Genomic DNA, 19852 nt, shown 5'->3' with positions numbered 1-19852 from the left:
GTCACTGAGGCCAGAATATTCCCCCACTTAATTTTTGGATGAGAAACAATGCATTTGCATGAATGAATGTGAGGATAAGAGGTTATGCAATTTGAGATTATTGAGTGAGTCTCATCATCATCATGATGAAGATGTGAACGAGTTTCGTGACGTGGCTGGCTCTGGTTTCCCCTTGATTTTAGTCCACCAACCGCCAGTATCTGCTGGATTGGATTGAAGGCTGGCAGAATAAAAATGACGTGGATATCATCGTGTCTGCAATTCCTTGGCGTCGTGGCCGTGACCGCGATTATTGTCACGGTCACGGAGGCACATCAACCTCCCAAGCAGTCAATCACGACGAGACTTCAAGCCCCTTGGGCTCCGACCTCTTTGCTCCACGAGGCGAGCGAATATCTGGGCGAATTAAACCCCAACCTTTTTTGGAGCTTTTTGGAGACAACGTTGCAAAAGCTGGAACACCTGCCGACACCAGCGACGGGTATACAACATGCACTCTGGTGACACATTTGGATGTATTTAATTCAACAACTTTTTTTCGATCGTGCAGGGCGTACGGAACATGATCTGGCGTTGGTGGTTGCATATAATTTCCTCTCTTCTTCAAAACTTCGTATGCTAGACTGGGCCCTCACGTAAGTAATCGAAAACCTCACTATATTTTAGGATCGGATATACATTTAACGAGTTTAACAAATCAGTACCTTGTTGGATATCAATCTTATCCATGCACAAAACTGGATTATTTCATTTATGCATTGTTCAATTGTTTGCAGGGCTAGAACGCAGTCCCCCAAAGTACTCAGTTTACAACAGGTACGGTCCACTTAATTTCTAATACGACAACATCCAAAGGATCCTTTTAGTTAAGGGGCAGACGGATGACGGACTGAATAAAAATAACAATATTGTGCAATACAGCTCGCCCCTGAGAATACCCCTCCAGAGTGTCCAGATGCCTTTGTGAATCTGGGTTCCAAGACAAGCTGTTCTGTTGAGGTTTTGGAGAAGCTGTTGGAACAGAGTAGTGGGGCGGAGGGGCTCTTGCAACCCCCACTGCTCACAGACGACGACCACAAATTTCCCTCCCTCGTCTGGACCCAACACCAACGCACGGAAGGAGAGGAGAGATCGTCCCCTCCCAGCGTCGCCATTCTCTATGGTGACTTCAAATCTAAGAAGACGCCAGAGCTCCATCAGTTGTTAAAGTAAGAAAGGCTCACAAAGATGGGACAACTAGGCGTCTGGTTAACTTTCGAACTGACACAACTTGTTATTTTTTTGTCTGGTGATAGGAGGTGGAGCGATCGAGTGGGCTACGTTTTCAGACCTTTTGAGACAAAAGGGAACAAGGGTGATAATGATGGAAAGAAGCTGTTGTTGGCCGGTTATGGGATTGAACTACAGTTCAAATCCACAGAGTACAAGGCTCAAGACGATTCTGAGCAGGGTAAAATTAAACAAACTATTTGATGCTGATAATTAATTAACAAATACTAACATTTCAATTAATTACAGCGGGTTCCAGAGAGCTGGGTGGATTCAATTTCGACAAGCTTGAGGAGCTTTATCCCGACAAGGGGGAGGAATTGGCTAAATTCCAAAATTATCTTGCAGCTCAAAAAGGAGCTAAAACGGAGTTTGAAGCACTGAAAGCGTGGCAAGTACAAGAACTTGGGCTCCAAGCCTCCTACTTTGCTGCTGAGAAGCCTGATATGTTGACCGCGCTGAGAGATGTGTCTGGAAACTTCCCCTCTAGAGCCGCCACTCTGTCCTCCCTCCGAGTTCCTCCCGAGTTTAAAAAGTCTGTAGCTCACAATCAACGCTTGCTGGCTTCCCATTTCAACCTGGACGAAGGTGAAGGCGCCTTCTTCCTTCAGGGCTCCTACGTTGACCCTGACGCCCTGGACCTCTTCACTTTCATGCAGAACATTCAAGTGGAGCTGGAGTTTATGGAGCTGCTCCGAAGTCTGCGACAAGACTGGCCTGCTGTCACGAGAGGGGAAGTGGAAAAGATTATCGCCCTCGGAACAAAGTCACAGGCGGAGCCAGAGCTCGCTCTCGACATGAGAGACTCATCAATCTTTTGGATCAACGACTTGGAGAAGGACGAGGAGTACGAAGACTGGCCAGACGACCTCACCCAGCTCTTCTTTCGAATGGGCGGCATTATGCTCCGCCCGGTTCGACGGAACGTGTTTAACCTCGTGGTCACTGTCGACCCTGCGGACCCATCTGCTGGAGGTAGGTGACCATTATTGGCGATACACTATCTATTGTCACACTGTAGAAAATTAGTTGTAGAAAATTTGAATATTGTGCTCATAAAATTAAATTATCCTGCAGCCTTGCTGAAAATGGTTCATTCTTTTATGGTGCACAAATCCCCTGTTCGGATCGGCGTCGTATTTTGCTCGGCGCCTTCTACTCCCGAGACGGATACCACAAATGCATCACTTATTCGTCGGCTTATGAACTTTGCTGCGTCTGAAGGGAAAATGCGCACCGTGTTTCATGATGTTGTCAACGTAAGGATTTAATAAACTGCAAAGGCTGTAAAGTAAACTGTAAAGAGTTGCTTTTTCTTAGGCATACGTGACATCTGATTTTGTCACCCTAAAGAAAAAGTGGGGGTCTTTAACGAATGGGGACGAACTCGAGTTTGGGGCTGAATTGGCTTGCGATTTTGTTCGACGAAGTGGACGCCCTACTCCATCTGCCTTTTTGAATGGCGTGCCTTTAAAATGGGATTCCTTGGACGATTTTGAAGACGTCGTCCTCAATCAACTCCTCAAAGAGGCACAGTCCGTACAGGTGGAAGCCTATAACGGGAAGGTGAACGAAGACACGGACATATTTGAGCATCTGATGGTAAGATTTCGAGCCTCGATTCGTTTATCTATTTTATTTCAACCCGTGAATTTATTTCTCCACATAATTCGAATTAACTCTGTTATACTCCTTGCCGTCGCCCTTCCACTTTTCCTAATACTGCACTCAAACTGTAATTGTCTCCCGATGTTTTATACGCAATCAGCTATTTTTCTCGCTTACATGAATCTTCTTCACTCCTGACTTTGAATGTCCACAAAATTTCCCTATTCATAACCTGTGCGTGTTATGATGAATTCCTGACTGTTCCTTGATGTTTGAGAAAATCTAAGCCTTATTATATGCTACCAAACGACAAGTTTATTGCATGATAAATTATAGTGAACACTGACTAATGATTTCTGAATACTCATCAGAACAAATGTCACGTCCTCACCCGCCTCAACGACAAAATACTTGACACGTCGAACTCAAAAGTCGTCTCTTTTGGGACGGAAAGTTGGTCAGCTTTGGGAAAACAGTTTCGAGATCCGCTTGCCAACATTGCAAACTCGGTCGCCTACTTGACACCAACTGGAAAGAAGTCCGTTCCAGTTACCGTGTCGCTCTGGGTCTTTTCAGATCTAGAGACTGAGCAAGGACGGACTTTCCTCTTGAGGACGGTTGAATTTTTGGAAGAATCCGCCACGCACGCTCGAATTGCCTTTATTTCAAGCTCAGACCACCTGTCCAAATTTACGCAGGAGGTGCTCGAAGCGTTCGGTAATGCTGACCTGAAGGCGATCAAGAAATTGTTGCAGAGTGACACGTACGACGCAGGAGCGCGGGTAAATACAACAATTTGCACATAAGATGGCGAATGTTTAAATAAATTTACACATTGGTTACAGGGCGAGAGTAATGTGCTCGGTCAAGAGCTGATGAAGCAGTTGGGCTTAAGCGGAGGTGATCGTGGAGTCCTAGTGAACGGTCGGTTGATTGGACCTCTCCCTCCCACAGAGTCATTCGAGTTGGGCGACTGGGCACTCATTCAAAAGTTTACATTCGACTCATGTCCCAAACACTTGGAGGGAGACGACTGGACTCCAGATGCGGTCATGCGCCTCTGCTCAGCCCTCGCATCATCCACCTTTAAAAAATCGGCCAAAAGATTCATCTTGCCCGAATTCCAGTCTCCAGTCATGGCTGGAAAAGGCAGGGAAGGAGGCAGTGGAACCGGTGATACAGCTGGCGACGTGTTTTATGTCGACCTCACCGCAGTTATTGACCCTGCATCGCGACATGCTCACAAAATGTAACACGATTCACCGTATAATTACTACTTGATCCTTGGCATTTTTATTTTTATTTATAAACATATTGGTGTTTTTTGCAGGGCTGCTTTGCTGACGGCTGTTGAGCAGAAGGTTGGAGAGTGGGTCCGTTCCCGTGTGGTGTTCAATCCACCCTCAAAGCACTCTGAGCTCCCACTAAAGTCCTACTACCGCTACGTGGCCGGCTTGACCCCTGATGAAACAGTGACCTTTGAGGACATTCCTCGTGAACCTCTCTTTACCCAAAATATTGCTGTGAGTACTTTGCCTAGCTTTAATAATTTATCAGATTATTTATGTTGCTCATTATGATTCGCTATATGCATAACTGAAACATACAATTCATTTTGATTTACATGTGTAATATTTTTTTGTTAATTGGTTTAATTGGTTTATTTGTGTTAGGCTCCGGACAATTGGATGGTGGAGGTGGTGACATGTGAGAAAGACTTGGACAACATTCGACTCAAAGATTTGGGAACGGATTCTGTCGACTCCGTGTATGAGCTGGAACACCTCCTCGTGGAGGGACACTGGTGAGCTTACACATTATGACATAAGAACCTGTGTTTTCTTTGGTTAGTCTATGACATGTGGTTTACGAAATTATTATTTTCTGCAAAGTTTGGAAACAAAGACGGGATCACCTCCTCGTGGGCTTCAGTTCACGCTCACCCCGCATAATCCAAGTAAGAATATATACTAGGCTAACAATTAAAATCAGTCAAATCGTGCTCCAAAGTATAAAAAAGACTATGTTAAACTCGTAACTTCCCTCTTCAAGATGTTCGAACGGCGGAAACGATTGTGATGGCTAATCTTGGCTATTATCAGCTCAAAGCATCTCCCGGACTCTGGGCACTAGATCTTCGAGAGGGCCCGTCGCGTGACATCTTTGCCCTCGAAAGCAATAAACAGCGCATTGTCTCAGTCAACTCGTTCCAGTCTGTTGTGCTCAAAGTGAAGGTGCGACGCAATCCTGGCAAGGAGACAGCTTCCCTCTTGGACACGGAGGAGGAAAATTCATCATGGTTTGGGTTCGGCGGCTCAAAACAAAAGGAGGCGGAAGAAGACACCATCAACGTCTTCTCCGTCGCTTCTGGTCATTTGTACGAAAGGCTGCTGCGAATTATGATGCTGAGTGTGGTCAAAAACACAAAGTGAGTTCCGACAATAAATGACATTGACATTAACTGGCATGTCAAATGTATGTCTATATTTTCAGATCAAAAGTAAAGTTTTGGTTTCTCAAAAACTACTTGAGCCCTACTCTTAAGGACATACTTCCCGAGATGGCCAAAGAGTATGGGTTGGAGTACGAGCTGGTCCAATATCACTGGCCTCGCTGGGTAAGCACATGCACCAAAAAAGGTTCCATTAACTTGATTTGTTCACATATTGAAATACCTTTTATCACAATCAGCTCAACCCACAAAGAGAAAAGCAGCGCATCATTTGGGGCTACAAAATCCTTTTCCTCGACGTCCTCTTCCCCCTCTCCCTCAAGAAGATTGTCTTTGTGGATGCTGACCAAGTTGTTCGTGCCGACTTGAAGGAATTGTTCGACTTGGACTTGGATGGGAACCCTTACGGCTACACCCCGTTCTGCGACTCGCGCACGGAAATGGAAGGTTTCCGCTTTTGGAAGCATGGCTACTGGAAGTCGCACTTGGGTCGCAGGAAGTACCACATTTCGGCACTGTAAGACAACCCGAATTTTAATAATTCATAGTGCACACCACTTTAAATCATATTGTCTAATGACGCCTATTATGCTCTCGTGTAGATACGTAATTGACCTGTTGAGGTTTAGAAGGATAGCTGCAGGGGATCGATTGCGAGGCCAGTATCAAGCACTCAGCCAGGATCCCAACTCGCTGTCCAATTTGGACCAGGTATGCGCACATGGCACACACTCGTTAAATTCGTGAAGTTTGTGTTAGCTAAAAGTGTACTCTGGTGATTACGCATATAATTCCAAATTCTAGGATCTTCCCAACAACATGATTCATCAAGTTGGGATCAAGAGCTTGCCGCAAGAGTGTGAGTATTTTTTGTGCACTTATCAATTTGCGTCCTAGATATTTTTGAGGGGATGAGTTTAGTAATAAATTATACTAACTTGAATTATGCTTGGGCTTCAGGGCTTTGGTGTGAAACATGGTGTGACGAAGGTTCTAAAAAGGCTGCAAAGACCATTGACTTGTGTAACAACCCTCAAACAAAGGAGCCCAAACTCGATGCTGCTCAACGAATCGTTCCCGAATGGAAGGATTACGACACAGAGATTCGAAACTTCCAACAACGGCTCCACAAGGAACGAAGTGGGGATCGCAGCAGCAGCAACCAAGACAAAGACAAGCACACTGAATTGTGATAATTCTTCCCTTTAGCTCCTTTAACAATTATTATTTATTAGTTAATTATGTTATAGTTATTATTAGCGATGTGTATAGCATTTTGTGAAAACAGAAGATGCGTTATTATTAATTCGACATACATATTTACTTAGGTATTTCTGGTTGTGTGTGGTATAGTTACATATGTATAATCAGGAGATATAGATGCATATTTAAGAACAGGTAAAACAAATAACAAGTATTTTATGGCATCATTTCGGATTCCGCATTTGATTTAATACAAAAATAATAATAATCAGTAATTTCCCATTTTACTTAGAGAAAGAGCTATATATTACAGTGCTCACTTAAACTTAAGCTACTTATGTTTTTCGTGTCCATATCCCGTCATTCGTGTTTGTATGATATTGCCTATTGAGCCGTGATTGTAGCAGAAGTTAAAAAAAGTCATGACAAGCATAATATCGTTCGCTGTTTCTCCATCCTTTCTTATTGGGATTACTATATAACTATGTTTAGTGTAAATAAGAAGGAGCAAATGGTTGAGTGGCTGGTTGGTGATTGAGTGACTCTGCCTGATTGTACGTATGTATCGTCGCTAACTTTGTTATCTTATAACTTTGCGTATCTCCGGTATAAATAAATTCATGTACGATTCATCGCAGTCAATACTAGGAATGGGTTTCCCGTGTTGGTTTTCAACACTTATTCGCATTCACATTTATGTACATATGAATGTACTTATGTACATGGATCCTCGTACTGCTTATGTACTTGGGATTGACATCATGGATACGTGCGGGGCACGTATGCAGCAGCATCTTCTTTTCATGCGATGCAAATAATCGAATCAATCATCATCATTTTGGGCTCTATCGGGGACTCAATTATGAGATGTTGTATTTAGAACCGGAAACAGAAGATGTGGGTGGCAATGAGCTCGTACAGCAGAATGCCCGGTTTCTCGCCTTCCCCCCTACTTCCCCAAGTCGGGGATGGTGTTGTTCTCCCGGAAAGGAACACCGGGCGGGATGGGAATGGACAAGTACAGAGCGATTGAGAGTGAAAACATGGAAATGCTGACAAATAAAAGTGTTCATTTGATTGAGATTGTTCAGTTGGGTGAACGTGTTAAGAATTAATTGGAGTACTCATTGTTTAAATGCAGAGGTATTATTATTCGCAATTGGGGTCGACATGGGTTGAATAGCACTCGGAGATCTCATGGCGTGGGGGTGACTGGCAGTGAAAGAAAGGAACAACAAGATATTATTTACCTACGTATTCTTTGAACATGGACCGCAACAAATAAATATAAATTACTTATTATTTATTCTGTATATTATCTCCGTCGCAGCGGCAATAGCCTGCGAACCCATCATCGCATCATCACATCCCTCACTTCCCTCAGTCAGTGGAACCACAAAAAACGGTAGAATAATAACTCTTATTATTCATGAGTAAGCAGTTTCATCGGGCGTTGATTGAGGTGAATTGCGGTGGACTTGAGACGGAAAGGAAGCTCTGCCGGCCACTTTTTATCGGTGAGGGAACAAGCACAAATCCTCCCTCGTCAGCTGCTGCTACTGGGCCCTGCTGAGGAAGCAGGGAAGGACGTCAGACTATTTACTCGAATCAGTGATACTTCAGGTGATCATTAAAGTCGACCACGACCCTTCTCATTCAACCAGTGTGTCGACATACATAAGTCCTCACATTTATTAAGTGCTTGTGCACGTTCATGGTTATCAGAGTAGCAACCCCTACAAACTACAAGTTCCAAGTGTCCAAGTCTAAGTTCTAACGGCATGTGGAGTTTGGATGAAGACGAAATTGAGTCCTCGTCCTCTGCTGACACTCCCACCAACGCTCGGCGAGAAGACCAAAGTCCTTTCGTAAGTCGCCTACTGTTCCTGTTCTTGTCCCATACTTACTTATTCCCAAACAACTTGCTCATTATCAAAGCAAAACGAGAAGGGTCGCACGCAGATTGCAAGTTTGATGAAACACAGATGAGTGAGAGAGAACCTTCTTTACATTATTATCCACACAAACAACGGGATCAATCTTTGGCTGATTAATCCGGTTCGCCATTAATAAGTCAGGTTGGCTGAAGTAAATAATCAAGCCGTCAAAGTGGTTTTAAACTATCTCATGTACGTACTAGGCACAATTACAATCAAATGAAAAGAACTGTCAATCAATCAACTCTCGCTCGACACGGCCCCGTTTCATTTCGCTGATATTACTAGTTGAGACTTGATTCAAGATTTGTGTGTCATAGTCATAGTTATTCTTGAACTGTACGTTATTTTTGCTCTACAGGAGGAAGAGGGGACACCCAACTATCTCCTCCGTGGGTGTGACACTACCTCCATGACGTCCTCTAGCCCCCACAAGAAGGTCCAGTTCCACGTGGGTAAGAACACGTACTAACAAATGCATGGTAACGGGAAAATCGATCGACGACTTCAAAAGGGGCAGATTGAGATGCGTTCACAATTTCTTGCCCTCGGGGGCCCTGCCTTGATATCTGTCCCCCGGACGGCGTACAATTCCACACATGCTTGCCCCACCCACCACCCGCATCTCTTGGTATAGTTCCTGGTCCTCTGTTTGGGTGCAGGTGGGCTAATAATTTGTGCTGATGTCATCCAACAGCCTCCAAAAAGAAATCAAAATTTAATGAGAATTTGCTACAATGGAGGAACTACGAGGAGCAGAACCATCAGCAGCAGCTCTGCAATTATTTTTCCTCTTTGATTAATTAGCCCCAGGAGGAGGAAGATCTGCCATGAACATAGTTTGTTTGGCCGAGAGGAATTTGCAATAAACAACTATCCGAGTAGTAGTGGCTTCGTCGTCGTCGTCGTTTATTCTTGTTGTTTTGCATTCCTTCTCGACACCATAACAGTTTGAAAATAATAACAATAATCGTAATGTGCAGGGATGAGGAATCAAATTGCACGTGTTTCATAAGGATGACTCAATAGGCTATATCCTACACCATACAATTTCTTGTTCCCATCAAAACCATGCCCATCAACCATGCCCAGCAACTTGACACTTTTTCTAATCCATAAATAATTTCTGTAAGAGAAAGACCAGATTTTATTATTATGCACTAAATAACTGCGAGGTTTTTCTGTTCATCGCATAATTGTCAGTCAATTTATGGGCAAGCTTTATCCGTCCGAGCATCGAATGTAGCATAGGTACAGACATACATATGCATGCATGTAAGTCGTTATGCTACCAATCCACTACTTTATACATGATGCATTCACACGGTCCAGTTCAGTTGAGCAGTTGACACTCGAGGCGAGGACACACAGATATATGCGTTATCTGTCCACGCATCAGAATAAAAACAAACTTATCACCACAAGACAGAGAGAGGAGATAAGTGAAGGACAGCGCGACTGACGGGAAGTAGGGTATCAGGTTGAATAATATTATTCAACACTTTAGCTAGAGATCCTGGTGACCACGGCCGTCGTTCTTGCCGTTGACTTTGGCGTTGAGGCGCAACAACTTGATTTATTCTGCGGACAATTAGGCAAATTGGAAAATGAGTGGACCTGCTGGGCGATCCAAACTTCGTGACTATTTCGACCGGCGCAAGTCAGACGTTCCTCAATCCGGCTCTTTCTATTTTGCAGGTGGTGGAGCAGAGGACGAGGTCGGAATGCCCCTCCAAAAGTAAGTATCACAACCCGCCCGATTTTGCATGAATTGTACGAATATGTAGATGTTATATATGAATTCCTTTCCATCTCCGCAGCCTGAACGATGAGTCGTCTCCGTTGCCTGAGGTAGGAACAACGGGTTCAAATCGTGCAGAGCAACGAGATTATACCGCGTCGGCCGCCTCGACCGGTGGGTCCGTAACCACCCCACTGCTACTTCCAGCCATTCAGGAGGAACGGGCCAATGGGAGTCGGCGACCCCAGTACCAACATTCCATGAGTATGGTGGACACCGTCAAGTACGGTGCCAATGCTGACATGGCTCCTACTGCTTCTCCCAATCCTGAGGTCACACCATTACCAACCTTGCGTACATGTCCTTGAGCACTCTGTTAATTTTTGTATTACAATGGCGCAGATGGTCTATGGCTTTGTGGAGCTGGACGTTCTTTCGGGCGGCGATACTGGGGCGGATCTAAGCAACCGAGAATGGAAGGAAATGGCCAGGTGGATCAAGGTTTAAACAAAATTCCACTTCAGTCCTTTGTCAGACGAGAAATATGTGGATGGATGATTATAAATAATTTTGAATCGTGTTTCACAGTATGAGGAGGACCTCGAGGCAGGTTCTGGTCGATGGGGAAGGTAAGTAATCACAGGCCAGCGGTACAAGACACTGAAATAAGTTGGTCTGATAGCACTCGTAATAATATTCCCGTGTTCTGAATGTAGACCTCACGTGGCGTCCTTAAGTTTCCACTCCCTGCTCAAACTTCGTCAGCTCATTGAACGAGATGGTGTGGTCATGCTGGACATGGAGGAACATGACATGCCTGGTACGTACATGTTTAATAACTAAATAACTCCCCTACTTACTGACTGATTTGTGTGTGTGGATGTGTGTTATACGTAGGTGTTGCTTATCGAGTCGTGGAAGAGCTCGCAAATAAGAATCTCATTCGCCCAGACGAATCGCCTCTTCTCATGAGAATCCTCCTCCTCAAACACAAACATGTCCAGGAGAATGCTCAGTGGTTTGGACTGAAACGAACCAACACGAGCGCTGTCAGTCTCCAGGTGGGTGGATCAATTTGCTTGGGGTGTTGATAGAAGACAACCAAGTTATCTGCAGTTGAGCCGTCTGTAGTTGTATAACCATCTTATGCATTTATTTCTACACAGAGCTTGTACGAAGATAGAGGGAAGAAAGGTGGCGGTCTCCCGTCTACGACGGACCCCTGCGTTCTGGTGAGGAGAAACAGCTCCATGATTAAGATGTCCGCCCCCGTGGACATTATCAAGTCCCCTTTGCAACGAACCGCCTCCGGGAACTACCTTAAGCCCCCCACTTCCGTAGCGGCCTCCTGTCCCACCACAACTACCCACCACGTCCCCTCATCCATGGACTCTGGCGCATTGGTGAGTCAGTTTTTATTTGGTTAGCATATTTGAAATTTGAAGCATATTTTGAAGTCTGTTTTCGGGTTTTCATGATGTCGCTCCAGAAGGACAAACGGAAGGAGAGCTGTGCCCCCTCGGAGGAGGATCTGAAGTGGGTGGGTAGGCGAGACACAATGGTGGGTTTAAAACGGCTTTGTGGAAATAGACTTGGCAGAAATAAAATGTACAAATTACTTTTGTCAACGAATTTCCAGTATCGAATCCTTCCCAATGGGGCTGCGGAGGCCACGATGATCATGGTGGGCGACTATGACGCTCTGCGTAAACCAATTTTCGTCTTTGTCAGGTTGTCAGAGCCGCAGTTCATGTTCAACATCACGGAGGTAATTAACATTAGGAAGGCAATTCTTGTACTCTTTGTATGTAGATGAATGTTGATTCATTGCAATTTCCGATATTCCTCTCGAATATCTACAGATCCCTGTTCCGGCTCGATTTTTTTCCATCCTCCTCGTCCCACCCTCGCTGGAGATGGACATCATTGAGATTGGACGAGCCTTTGGAGCTCTCATGTCCAACAAGCACTTTTATGAACTGGCCCTGCGAGCCAACGGGAGGAAGAACCTCTTGACGGGCATCAACGAGTTTTTAGACGATAGCATCGTCCTCCCTCCCGGCGACTGGGACAACCATGATCTTCTCCCGATCCATGTGCTGCAGGCCAAGAGCAAGGCCATCCGCCTGCGTCGCCTCAAGAAGCAGATTTCATTCGTACGGAATAACGACTCCTTCGTGGATGGCATCACCCTCCTTCCGCCTAAAAAGGATGACTCTGGTACATTATGACCACTATTATTAGCATAAATCTTCGTTATTGACGTGTGCATTTGAAGCATCAAATCTGTTTCTCCTTATTTCAGCCAGCAGAGGCGATGATTCAGACCCGTTCAAGCGAACTGGGAGACTATTTGGCGGGGTTGTGAACGATATTCGCAAGAGATTCCCCTATTATAAGTCAGACTTTACGGATGCTTTCAATTTCCAGTGCTTTTCGACAATCTTTTTCATGTATTTTGCGTCCATTGGATTGGTAATCACTTTTGCAGGGTTAATGGGTGAGAAGTTTGACTGGACTTCATTAGAACCTATAAATAGAAGGCTATTTAAGTTACAAGTTTTAAATATACAATAATAATTCCGTAGGCGAAAAGACACACGACTTGATCGGAATGTCGGAAACCTTAACGGCCACATCAATAGCCGGGATTTTCTATTCGCTTGTAGCTGGCCAGCCACTAATTCCAATGGGACCCACAGGAGCCCTGCTCGTGTTTGATGAGATTCTATTCAATGTAGACATTTTTAAAGCATAATTTAGTTAAATATGTAGGGGGAGATTTTGTTCAAACCTTTCTGCTCGTTTCCCAGACATGTGGACGATATGGCTTTGAGTTTCTTCCTCTTCGAGCCTGGATCAGTGCGTGGCTCATACTCATCACATTCATTGTCGTAGCTCTGGAAGGGAGCGTCCTGGTCAAATGGTTCACCAAGTTCACGCAGGACATTTTCGCTGCTCTCACCGCTCTCCTCCTCATCTTCGAGTCGGTCAACAACCTCGTCGAGATTTACGAGACCCATCCCGTGGCATCCCCGGGAGACAAGAGACCCATATTTCTCCACGTCAACACGACCAACTACTCGCTCGTGTATGATACCACATATTTATCCCATTCATGATGAGCCCTGTGCTCGCTTGTGCAAATATTTTCACGTCCTGTCAATAAATACGTCTGTCCAATAGATTTGAGGAGACGACCAGCCCGGAGGAAATGCGGGACGGGTCGGAGGAAGAAATGTCAGCCCAGCCCAACACGGCCCTCCTCTCAACCATCCTCATGCTCGGAACTTTCTTCATCGGCTACTTCCTCAAGGAGTTCCGAAACTCGGTCTTCCTAGGGGAACGGACACGTCGGGCGTTGGGAGACTTCGGGGTGCCCATTGCAATCCTTTTTATGGTATCCTCTTTAATTTCATTTTGCCCTTACAACGTGTCCTCACATTCGGTTGATTCGATCAAAACAGGTCGGCCTGGATGTTCTAGTGACGGACACGTACACGACAAAAGTTAAGGTTCCAGTCGGATTCCAACCGTCCAGCTCGGAGCGCGGCTGGTTCATCAATCCCATGGGCAGAGACAATTCATTCAGTCCTTACGTCGCTCTGGGCGCCATCGGCCCCGCCCTCCTGCTCTTCATCTTGGTGAGTGAGCTGAATTTCTTATTCTGTGTAGCAGGAAGCGGAATGACTAACAAAGCAGATAAATAATGTCCTCTTTTTGTCCACAGATCTTTATGAGCCAGCAAATTTGCGAACTGCTCATCAGCTCCAAGGAGCGTCATCTCACCAAAGGATCTGGTTTCCACTTTGATCTTCTGCTCGTCGCAATAATCAATCTTGGCGCAGGTTTCTTTGGCGCCCCGTGGCTTTGCTGTGAGTACTTTTATGCATACATTCAACTTTTGCGTGTATTCTTGTCCCAGTACAAATTGTCGACTCCTCTCCTCAACTATGTCGTGTTGTACGAAAGCTTATCTACAACTAGGCGTAACTGGCGTTGTATTGTTTTCTTCGTATGCAATTGAAGGTGCGACGGTCCGAGCGTTGGGTCACATCACAGCACTTACCGTTTACTCCAAGAACAACCCTCCGGGAGAGAAACCTACTATCGTAAAAGTTCAAGGTGAGATTATTGTCAATTAAAGGACAAAGCTAAACTTAGAGTCTGATTTACAATTGACGATGCCTTTTGTCTTGTGACGTACAGAGCAGCGAGTGACGAACCTGTCAGTGTCAATTCTCGTCGGATGCTCTGTGCTTCTAGGTCCACTCCTAGCCCTGATCCCCATGGCCGTCCTATTCGGAGTTTTCCTGTAAGTCCCAGATTGATCCACGTCTCCTCAGCTCAACCACTACGTTTTTGCACTGCATCCACACTCATAGGTTTAATTCATTACTTTTCCAGGTACATGGGGGTCACTTCGCTCGCAGCTACGCAGCTTTTTGACCGTTTCTCCCTCCTGTTCATCCCCGTCGAGTCCCACCCACAAACGAGCTACGTGCGGAACACGCCCACGTGGAAAATGCATCTCTACACGCTCATCCAAATTCTCTGCCTCGCACTCCTCTGGTTGATCAAGTCGGTCAAGGCCATCTCCATCGCCTTCCCCCTCTTCTTCATCCTCCTCGTCCCCATGAGACTCCAGCTGACCAGATTCTACTCGGAGAGCGAACTGGAAGCCGTACGTTTGCAGAGATTTCAAAGAGCGTCACCATGTCCCCTAAATTGAACTTTGCTTTGTGTTTCAGTTGGATGGGAAGCCCCCAACATAACGGCTCTGGACAGAGAAATATCGATAGTGAAGACTGATTGATAACGATAATAGCAGTAATAATAGTCGTACATAGTAAACTGTGGTGATAATAAAGATGAGTGAAAAGTCGACGACTAGCAATAGTAGCAGCAATTTAGTGCCGAGCTATGTATGTAGGTGCCTGTTACTAACTAGTTACATACAACTGCGTGTGATCATATTGTGAATATAGCAAACAAGTGAACAAATCAAGAGTAGATGCATTTGTAAAGCCTATAATTTATTTTATTTACTCGTCGGTCGTTAATGTCATTCTGTTTTGATCTTCAATCTTCACGAAATTTCAATTTATTTAAAGATCGATCTTTGGTGAAACTGTGCAATTAGATATTTTTCAAAGTTTTCTGTAACACAATTATTAAATTGCATAAGAAACTAAAGCTAAATTTTCATTTCGACCGAACCCTGCTAAAGTGAATTTACAGGATTCAACTATTTATGCATCATAATGTAGACAAACAAATTCTGAATACATAAATCGTGGGCATAGAACTCTTGGTCCGTTAAAAGAACAAAATATAATATTCTGCATGGGGGCCGGGCTAGGCTAGGCAAATGGTGCGCATAATGTCACAAATAAAGTAGGCGTGCCACCCTCTATATCATACAACCTTTTTATATTTTAAATAGCTAGAATTTCAAATCCATGCTCCAAATGTACAAGGATCCTTGGATTGCCAACTATTTTTTTAAATGGTGAGGAATGAGTTAATTTTGTAACTTTACCTCACTCACCCCTCCCTGAATAATGCTTATCTAATAATTTTAGTGAGTGAGTGAATTTTATTTCAATTTTGCAATCTATTCCCCGGTCCGAGAAGAAGCTATAAGGAAAATGCATGCTCACAAATGTCAATACCATGTTCAAGTATTGATCTTGATGTGTTGAGCGAACCATTTCGAACTTCCAACCACTGTTGATAACCAACGGCAATGTTAACACGGAGGATGGTAGGTCTTTTTATGTCATGTCATGCTATGATTAGTCAGGCAGGACCAAGCCTAAGCTACTGCGTACATATTCGCTCACGGTGTGTTGCATGCATTTCTATCGGCGCATCGTGCAAACTCGTGCTGGGCAACACCCTTCTTGCGTACCTACCTGAAAGGTCAGGGTTCAGAGAAAAGGAAAAACATTGTCCCATTCGATAATGATGATGATTATGTAAATATTATTGGCTCAGATAGATAGCAAAATGCGACGTGAATTGATAATGGTTACAACACCAATATTAGAAGTCGTCTGCTGAATAAAGATCGAAGTTCGAGTTTGACTCTCCATTGAGCTTGTATGTATAGAAACCCCTATAATTAATCAGCAGCGTCCCTGATATTGATACTTCGATTATCTCCACCTGCCTGGCAGTTGTTACTTATGGTCTGGAGTGGTGGTTATTATTTACTTGCTGGTGTATTTACCAATATTATAGAAGCATCGAGTGCCAATCGATAAGCACTGGAATTGTCGGGTTCATAAAAATTGCAACTCTTTATAAGAATTGAGGCAGCAACTCTTGGTCCATTAATTGAACTTTGTGCCCGACGTGTATCCTTAGCTGTTGACAAAAGTAATAGTTTTTATTTTTAGATTTTCTTTCTTTGAATTTTATTTTGAAACGTTCGTAGTACGAACTTGGTACGGTCAAACTGAACATGAACGACACTTTGTCATCCATCGGCATGGATCTAATCCTGCACGGGATACGAGAACTTCAGGATTTGAGGGGTACATTTTAGGAGGAATTATTTATATATTTTTTAAACTATGTCCATAAATATGTACAAATATGAATATCTTACTGCATTCATTATCATGCATACATAATTAAGCAATGCACTTGCATTTAATTTCAAAAACAGGAGTGTTGAGACGCCCCCAGATTCAGGTGACGGTGGGGCTGTTCCTCTTCGTCCTCTTGTGCCTGACCTCCTATGCGATCATGACCCTGACGAGGAAGGCACGCATGTTGAGAAAGTTCCCAGCTGCGTGGAAACTCCCCATCGTGGGGTCAATTCCACTAATGCTGGGTTCACCCGAATGTACGATTCACGAAAGATTTCCATGCATTCTTGTTACATGTAAATTACATATAAATTATGTATTTGCCGCACAGCAATGTCGTCCAGAGTTGCAATTGGAACGTGGTTGTGGGGGAGAGTTTTCACGTTTTGGTTGAGCCACATCCCGTACCTCGTCATCACTGATGCCGACGCCGTCCAAGTAAATCACTCCATTCTCACACAGCTTTTATTTTGAGTAGGAATTACTTACGACGAATAACATCTTTTACATCTTTGTACGCCTTGTAGAAAGTCCTGTCCTCCACAAAGTACATTGAGAAAGGGAAGAACTACAATCAGTTCGAATGGCTCTTGGGGAACGGACTCATCACTTCGAACGGTAGGGAAGGAGGCCGATTTTTCAAATGCCCAATAAATAAAGTGTGGTGATGTAGACAAGTTAACTATTTGGCTCACAATTGCTAAAACGCAGGGCACATGTGGAAAGAAGACCGCCGTTTGTTGAGCCCCTCTTTTAAGTATCAGCGATTTGACGGTTTCCTGACCTACTTTAACAAGCACAGCAAAATTTTGGTTGAAATTTTGGACAAAGTTTTCGTGGAGGGTAACAGTAAGAAGGACAAATCTGGGGGGAAGGAAAAGGACGTCAACCTTCATCCCTACTTGAGCAGAGCCACCATGGACTTCATTTCGGGTAATTTTCCCATGAAACGTATCCCGACATACCACTATTTCTGGGCAATCACTAAAATTTTCGGATTACAAAAAATGATATGCAACAGAATCTGCTCTGGGCCTTGATTCCAATTTCCAATCGGATATTCATGCAAAATTTCTGGAAGGAGTTCACATGTACTGCTCCCATTTTTAGTCACATTAAAACGCAGTCCCATACATAATTGTTTTTTTTCACTTTCAGGGCGCTTGCTGCTGTCAGAACGAGAGTAACCCGACCATGGCTAACTGTCCCAATTATTTGGGACATATTTGGCTTCGGAAAGGAGGAAAAAGCTGCGACGGCTGTGTTCAGCGAAATTATGAACGAAGTTAGTGATCCTACAGTTGGTATTTGGATTTGTTGGCGTAGTACGTGACTTTACTTTTTAAATCGTGGGGGATCGTTTCTTTCAGAATATCTTGAAACGAAGGGAAATCCTGTCGAACAACGATGGTATTCAATTATAGAATTTAAGAAAGCTTAAGATAAAGATAAATCGATAAACTGTGCAGCCGGAAAAATGATTCTAATCTCGACAAAATCATGTGTTTTTTCCAGGAGCCATCGCAGGAACGAAACCATTTATTGATGCTCTTCTTGATTGTAAATCCAACAAGGATATTACCGGACACATTCACACAATCTTCGGGGCTGTAAGACTCGACTACGACGAAGAACACTTGTCGCTTTTGTTAACACCTTCACTGTTATGGATATGGTATTATTGCAGGGATTTGAAACGACGGCGAGTGGGATGAACTACACCCTCTTCCTTCTCGCTCTCAACCCACACTTGCAGGCCAAAGTTCACGAAGAGCTGGACCAAGTGTTGGGGAAGACCTCTGAAGACCTCGACGTCACATTTGCGCATTTAGCCGACCTCAAGTACTTGGAAATGTGCATTAAAGAAACGCTGCGCCTCTTCCCTCCAGCCCCGGCCATACTTCGCAATGCCGTCGAAGACATTCCGTTGGGTACGATTCTTCCGTTCGAATGCACATAATTTATGGTTGCCCTCGTAGATATGTACATAAGTCATGCATTTTTGTGTGTATGTTCATCATCAGAGACTGGCCAGGTCATCCCCAAGGGCGTGGACATGCTCTTCTTCCTCCGAGATGTCCATTTAGACCCGAGACATTTTCCGAACCCCGGAAAGTTTGATCCGGACAGGTTTCTCCCTGAAGCGTGTGCCTCTCGACACCCTTACGCCTACATTCCCTTCTCTGCAGGGCCTCGAAACTGCCTCGGTAACACATGCATAAATTCTCACATAACAAAAATGACAAACTACAAACTTTTATAATAAAAACACAAAAAATGTTTGATTGGCTCAGGGTTGAAGTACGCCATGGTACAAATGAAATGTTGCTTGTCCCACATTCTCCGACATTTCAAGGTGTCAACCCAACAAAAAAGGGACGATTTGAAGATTGTTTACGGAATGGTGTTGGAAACTTCCCCTGCAATCGAGCTGACACTGACCCCGCGAGAACAATGAGAAACTGTGAAACAGGAAAACTGTGCTATAAGCAATTAAATATTTCGATAAATTAAAATGTTAGTTACAAAACCTTGGCAGAAAGTCTAGTAAATAAAAACCTACGTGCAGACTTGTTGCAGCCCGTGTCAGGCAAGTTGTGGTTATCACCCAATCCGATTTGATTGCACGAAATTTTATCGTAAATGCATATCAATATTTTTAAAATAAAAACTAATGTTTTCAATTTAAATTCACATTCTAAAATTAGTAGCAATTTGCAGCATATGTAACAACTTTCAGTTCGATACGATGATTAAAATAAATCCGCATGGGTCACACAGTAGGGTCCCTCACATGAAAATTTTTCTGATTTTAATTCATATTGTTCCATTACGAGTCATTACCAATTTCTCTACCAAATTTCAGCTCGATTTTATGAATTTGTAAAATCGGTATCGGTCGCTTAACAAGGTCTCTCCAGACAAAAATGTTTAAATTTCAATTCATATTCTGCTATTAGTTACATCCAGCAATCCCTACACCAAATTTCAGCTCGATTGGACGAGTTGTAAAAATCGGCATGGGTCACCCCCTAGGGCCCCT

At 44.0% G+C, this 19852-nt stretch overlaps 3 protein-coding genes across 5 annotated transcripts; all 3 read left to right on the top strand.

Moving 5' to 3' along the window:
* The first annotated feature begins 193 nt into the window (after nt 1–193).
* On the top strand, nt 194–7177 carry LOC110858347 (UDP-glucose:glycoprotein glucosyltransferase). Its single transcript, XM_022107084.2, has 19 exons — nt 194–481; nt 551–635; nt 777–816; nt 922–1208; nt 1296–1450; nt 1519–2244; nt 2347–2528; nt 2590–2871; nt 3249–3659; nt 3723–4126; nt 4208–4400; nt 4551–4681; nt 4770–4834; nt 4930–5305; nt 5371–5494; nt 5569–5846; nt 5932–6040; nt 6134–6188; nt 6290–7177. The coding sequence occupies exons 1-19, from the start codon at nt 235–237 to the stop codon at nt 6520–6522; spliced, it is 4383 nt and encodes a 1460-aa protein (XP_021962776.1). The 5' UTR covers nt 194–234; the 3' UTR covers nt 6523–7177.
* A 225-nt stretch (nt 7178–7402) lies between these two features.
* Nucleotides 7403–15296, top strand: LOC110858507 (band 3 anion exchange protein). 2 transcript variants are annotated; one of them, XM_035858617.1, is made up of 23 exons: nt 7403–8155; nt 8258–8400; nt 8831–8924; nt 10168–10207; nt 10290–10542; nt 10613–10711; nt 10799–10839; nt 10927–11030; nt 11108–11271; nt 11377–11613; nt 11700–11771; nt 11850–11978; nt 12073–12430; nt 12516–12710; nt 12799–12947; nt 13024–13301; nt 13397–13610; nt 13678–13854; nt 13941–14085; nt 14240–14335; nt 14420–14525; nt 14618–14894; nt 14962–15296. In XM_035858617.1, exons 2-23 carry the CDS (start codon nt 8314–8316, stop codon nt 14983–14985), a joined length of 3339 nt encoding a protein of 1112 aa, XP_035714510.1. In that variant the 5' UTR covers nt 7403–8155; nt 8258–8313; the 3' UTR covers nt 14986–15296. The 2 variants fall into 2 exon arrangements, with proteins under 2 accessions (XP_035714510.1, XP_021963010.1); XM_022107318.2 differs by having other exon boundaries at nt 7403–8400.
* A 1014-nt stretch (nt 15297–16310) lies between these two features.
* LOC110858468 (cytochrome P450 4C1) lies at nt 16311–19421 on the top strand. 2 transcript variants are annotated; one of them, XM_022107257.2, is made up of 13 exons: nt 16311–16594; nt 16653–16752; nt 16887–17066; nt 17141–17247; nt 17337–17427; nt 17521–17742; nt 17831–17900; nt 17968–18094; nt 18180–18219; nt 18325–18419; nt 18497–18740; nt 18834–19016; nt 19104–19421. In XM_022107257.2, exons 2-13 carry the CDS (start codon nt 16680–16682, stop codon nt 19265–19267), a joined length of 1596 nt encoding a protein of 531 aa, XP_021962949.1. In that variant the 5' UTR covers nt 16311–16594; nt 16653–16679; the 3' UTR covers nt 19268–19421. The 2 variants fall into 2 exon arrangements, with proteins under 2 accessions (XP_021962949.1, XP_021962948.1); XM_022107256.2 differs by having other exon boundaries at nt 16311–16752.
* Nucleotides 19422–19852: the final 431 nt, after the last annotated feature.

This window comes from Folsomia candida, unplaced genomic scaffold (genome assembly GCF_002217175.1).
Source record: "Folsomia candida strain VU population unplaced genomic scaffold, ASM221717v1 Fcan01_Sc021, whole genome shotgun sequence".
Taxonomy (NCBI): Eukaryota; Metazoa; Arthropoda; class Collembola; order Entomobryomorpha; family Isotomidae; genus Folsomia; species Folsomia candida.
The sequence above is the reverse complement of the archived record's forward strand: the minus strand, read 5'-3'. Positions and strand labels throughout refer to the sequence as shown.

What these genes read in the sequence shown, in the direction of transcription:
- LOC110858347 (XM_022107084.2), top strand. Translation starts at nt 235, where the DNA reads ATGACGTGGATATCATCGTGTCTGCAATTCCTTGGCGTCGTGGCCGTG. An exon ending in ATGCTAGACTGGGCCCTCAC is followed by an intron (nt 636 to 776) that starts GTAAGTAATCGA and finishes AATTGTTTGCAG; the next exon opens with GGCTAGAACGCAGTCCCCCA. An exon ending in AATATCACTGGCCTCGCTGG is followed by an intron (nt 5,495 to 5,568) that starts GTAAGCACATGC and finishes TATCACAATCAG; the next exon opens with CTCAACCCACAAAGAGAAAA.
- LOC110858507 (XM_035858617.1), top strand. Translation starts at nt 8,314, where the DNA reads ATGTGGAGTTTGGATGAAGACGAAATTGAGTCCTCGTCCTCTGCTGAC. An exon ending in CGAGCGCTGTCAGTCTCCAG is followed by an intron (nt 11,272 to 11,376) that starts GTGGGTGGATCA and finishes ATTTCTACACAG; the next exon opens with AGCTTGTACGAAGATAGAGG. An exon ending in CGGAGAGCGAACTGGAAGCC is followed by an intron (nt 14,895 to 14,961) that starts GTACGTTTGCAG and finishes TTTGTGTTTCAG; the next exon opens with TTGGATGGGAAGCCCCCAAC.
- LOC110858468 (XM_022107257.2), top strand. Translation starts at nt 16,680, where the DNA reads ATGAACGACACTTTGTCATCCATCGGCATGGATCTAATCCTGCACGGG. An exon ending in CTGATGCCGACGCCGTCCAA is followed by an intron (nt 17,248 to 17,336) that starts GTAAATCACTCC and finishes TACGCCTTGTAG; the next exon opens with AAAGTCCTGTCCTCCACAAA. An exon ending in TTTCTGGAAGGAGTTCACAT is followed by an intron (nt 17,901 to 17,967) that starts GTACTGCTCCCA and finishes TTTCACTTTCAG; the next exon opens with GGCGCTTGCTGCTGTCAGAA.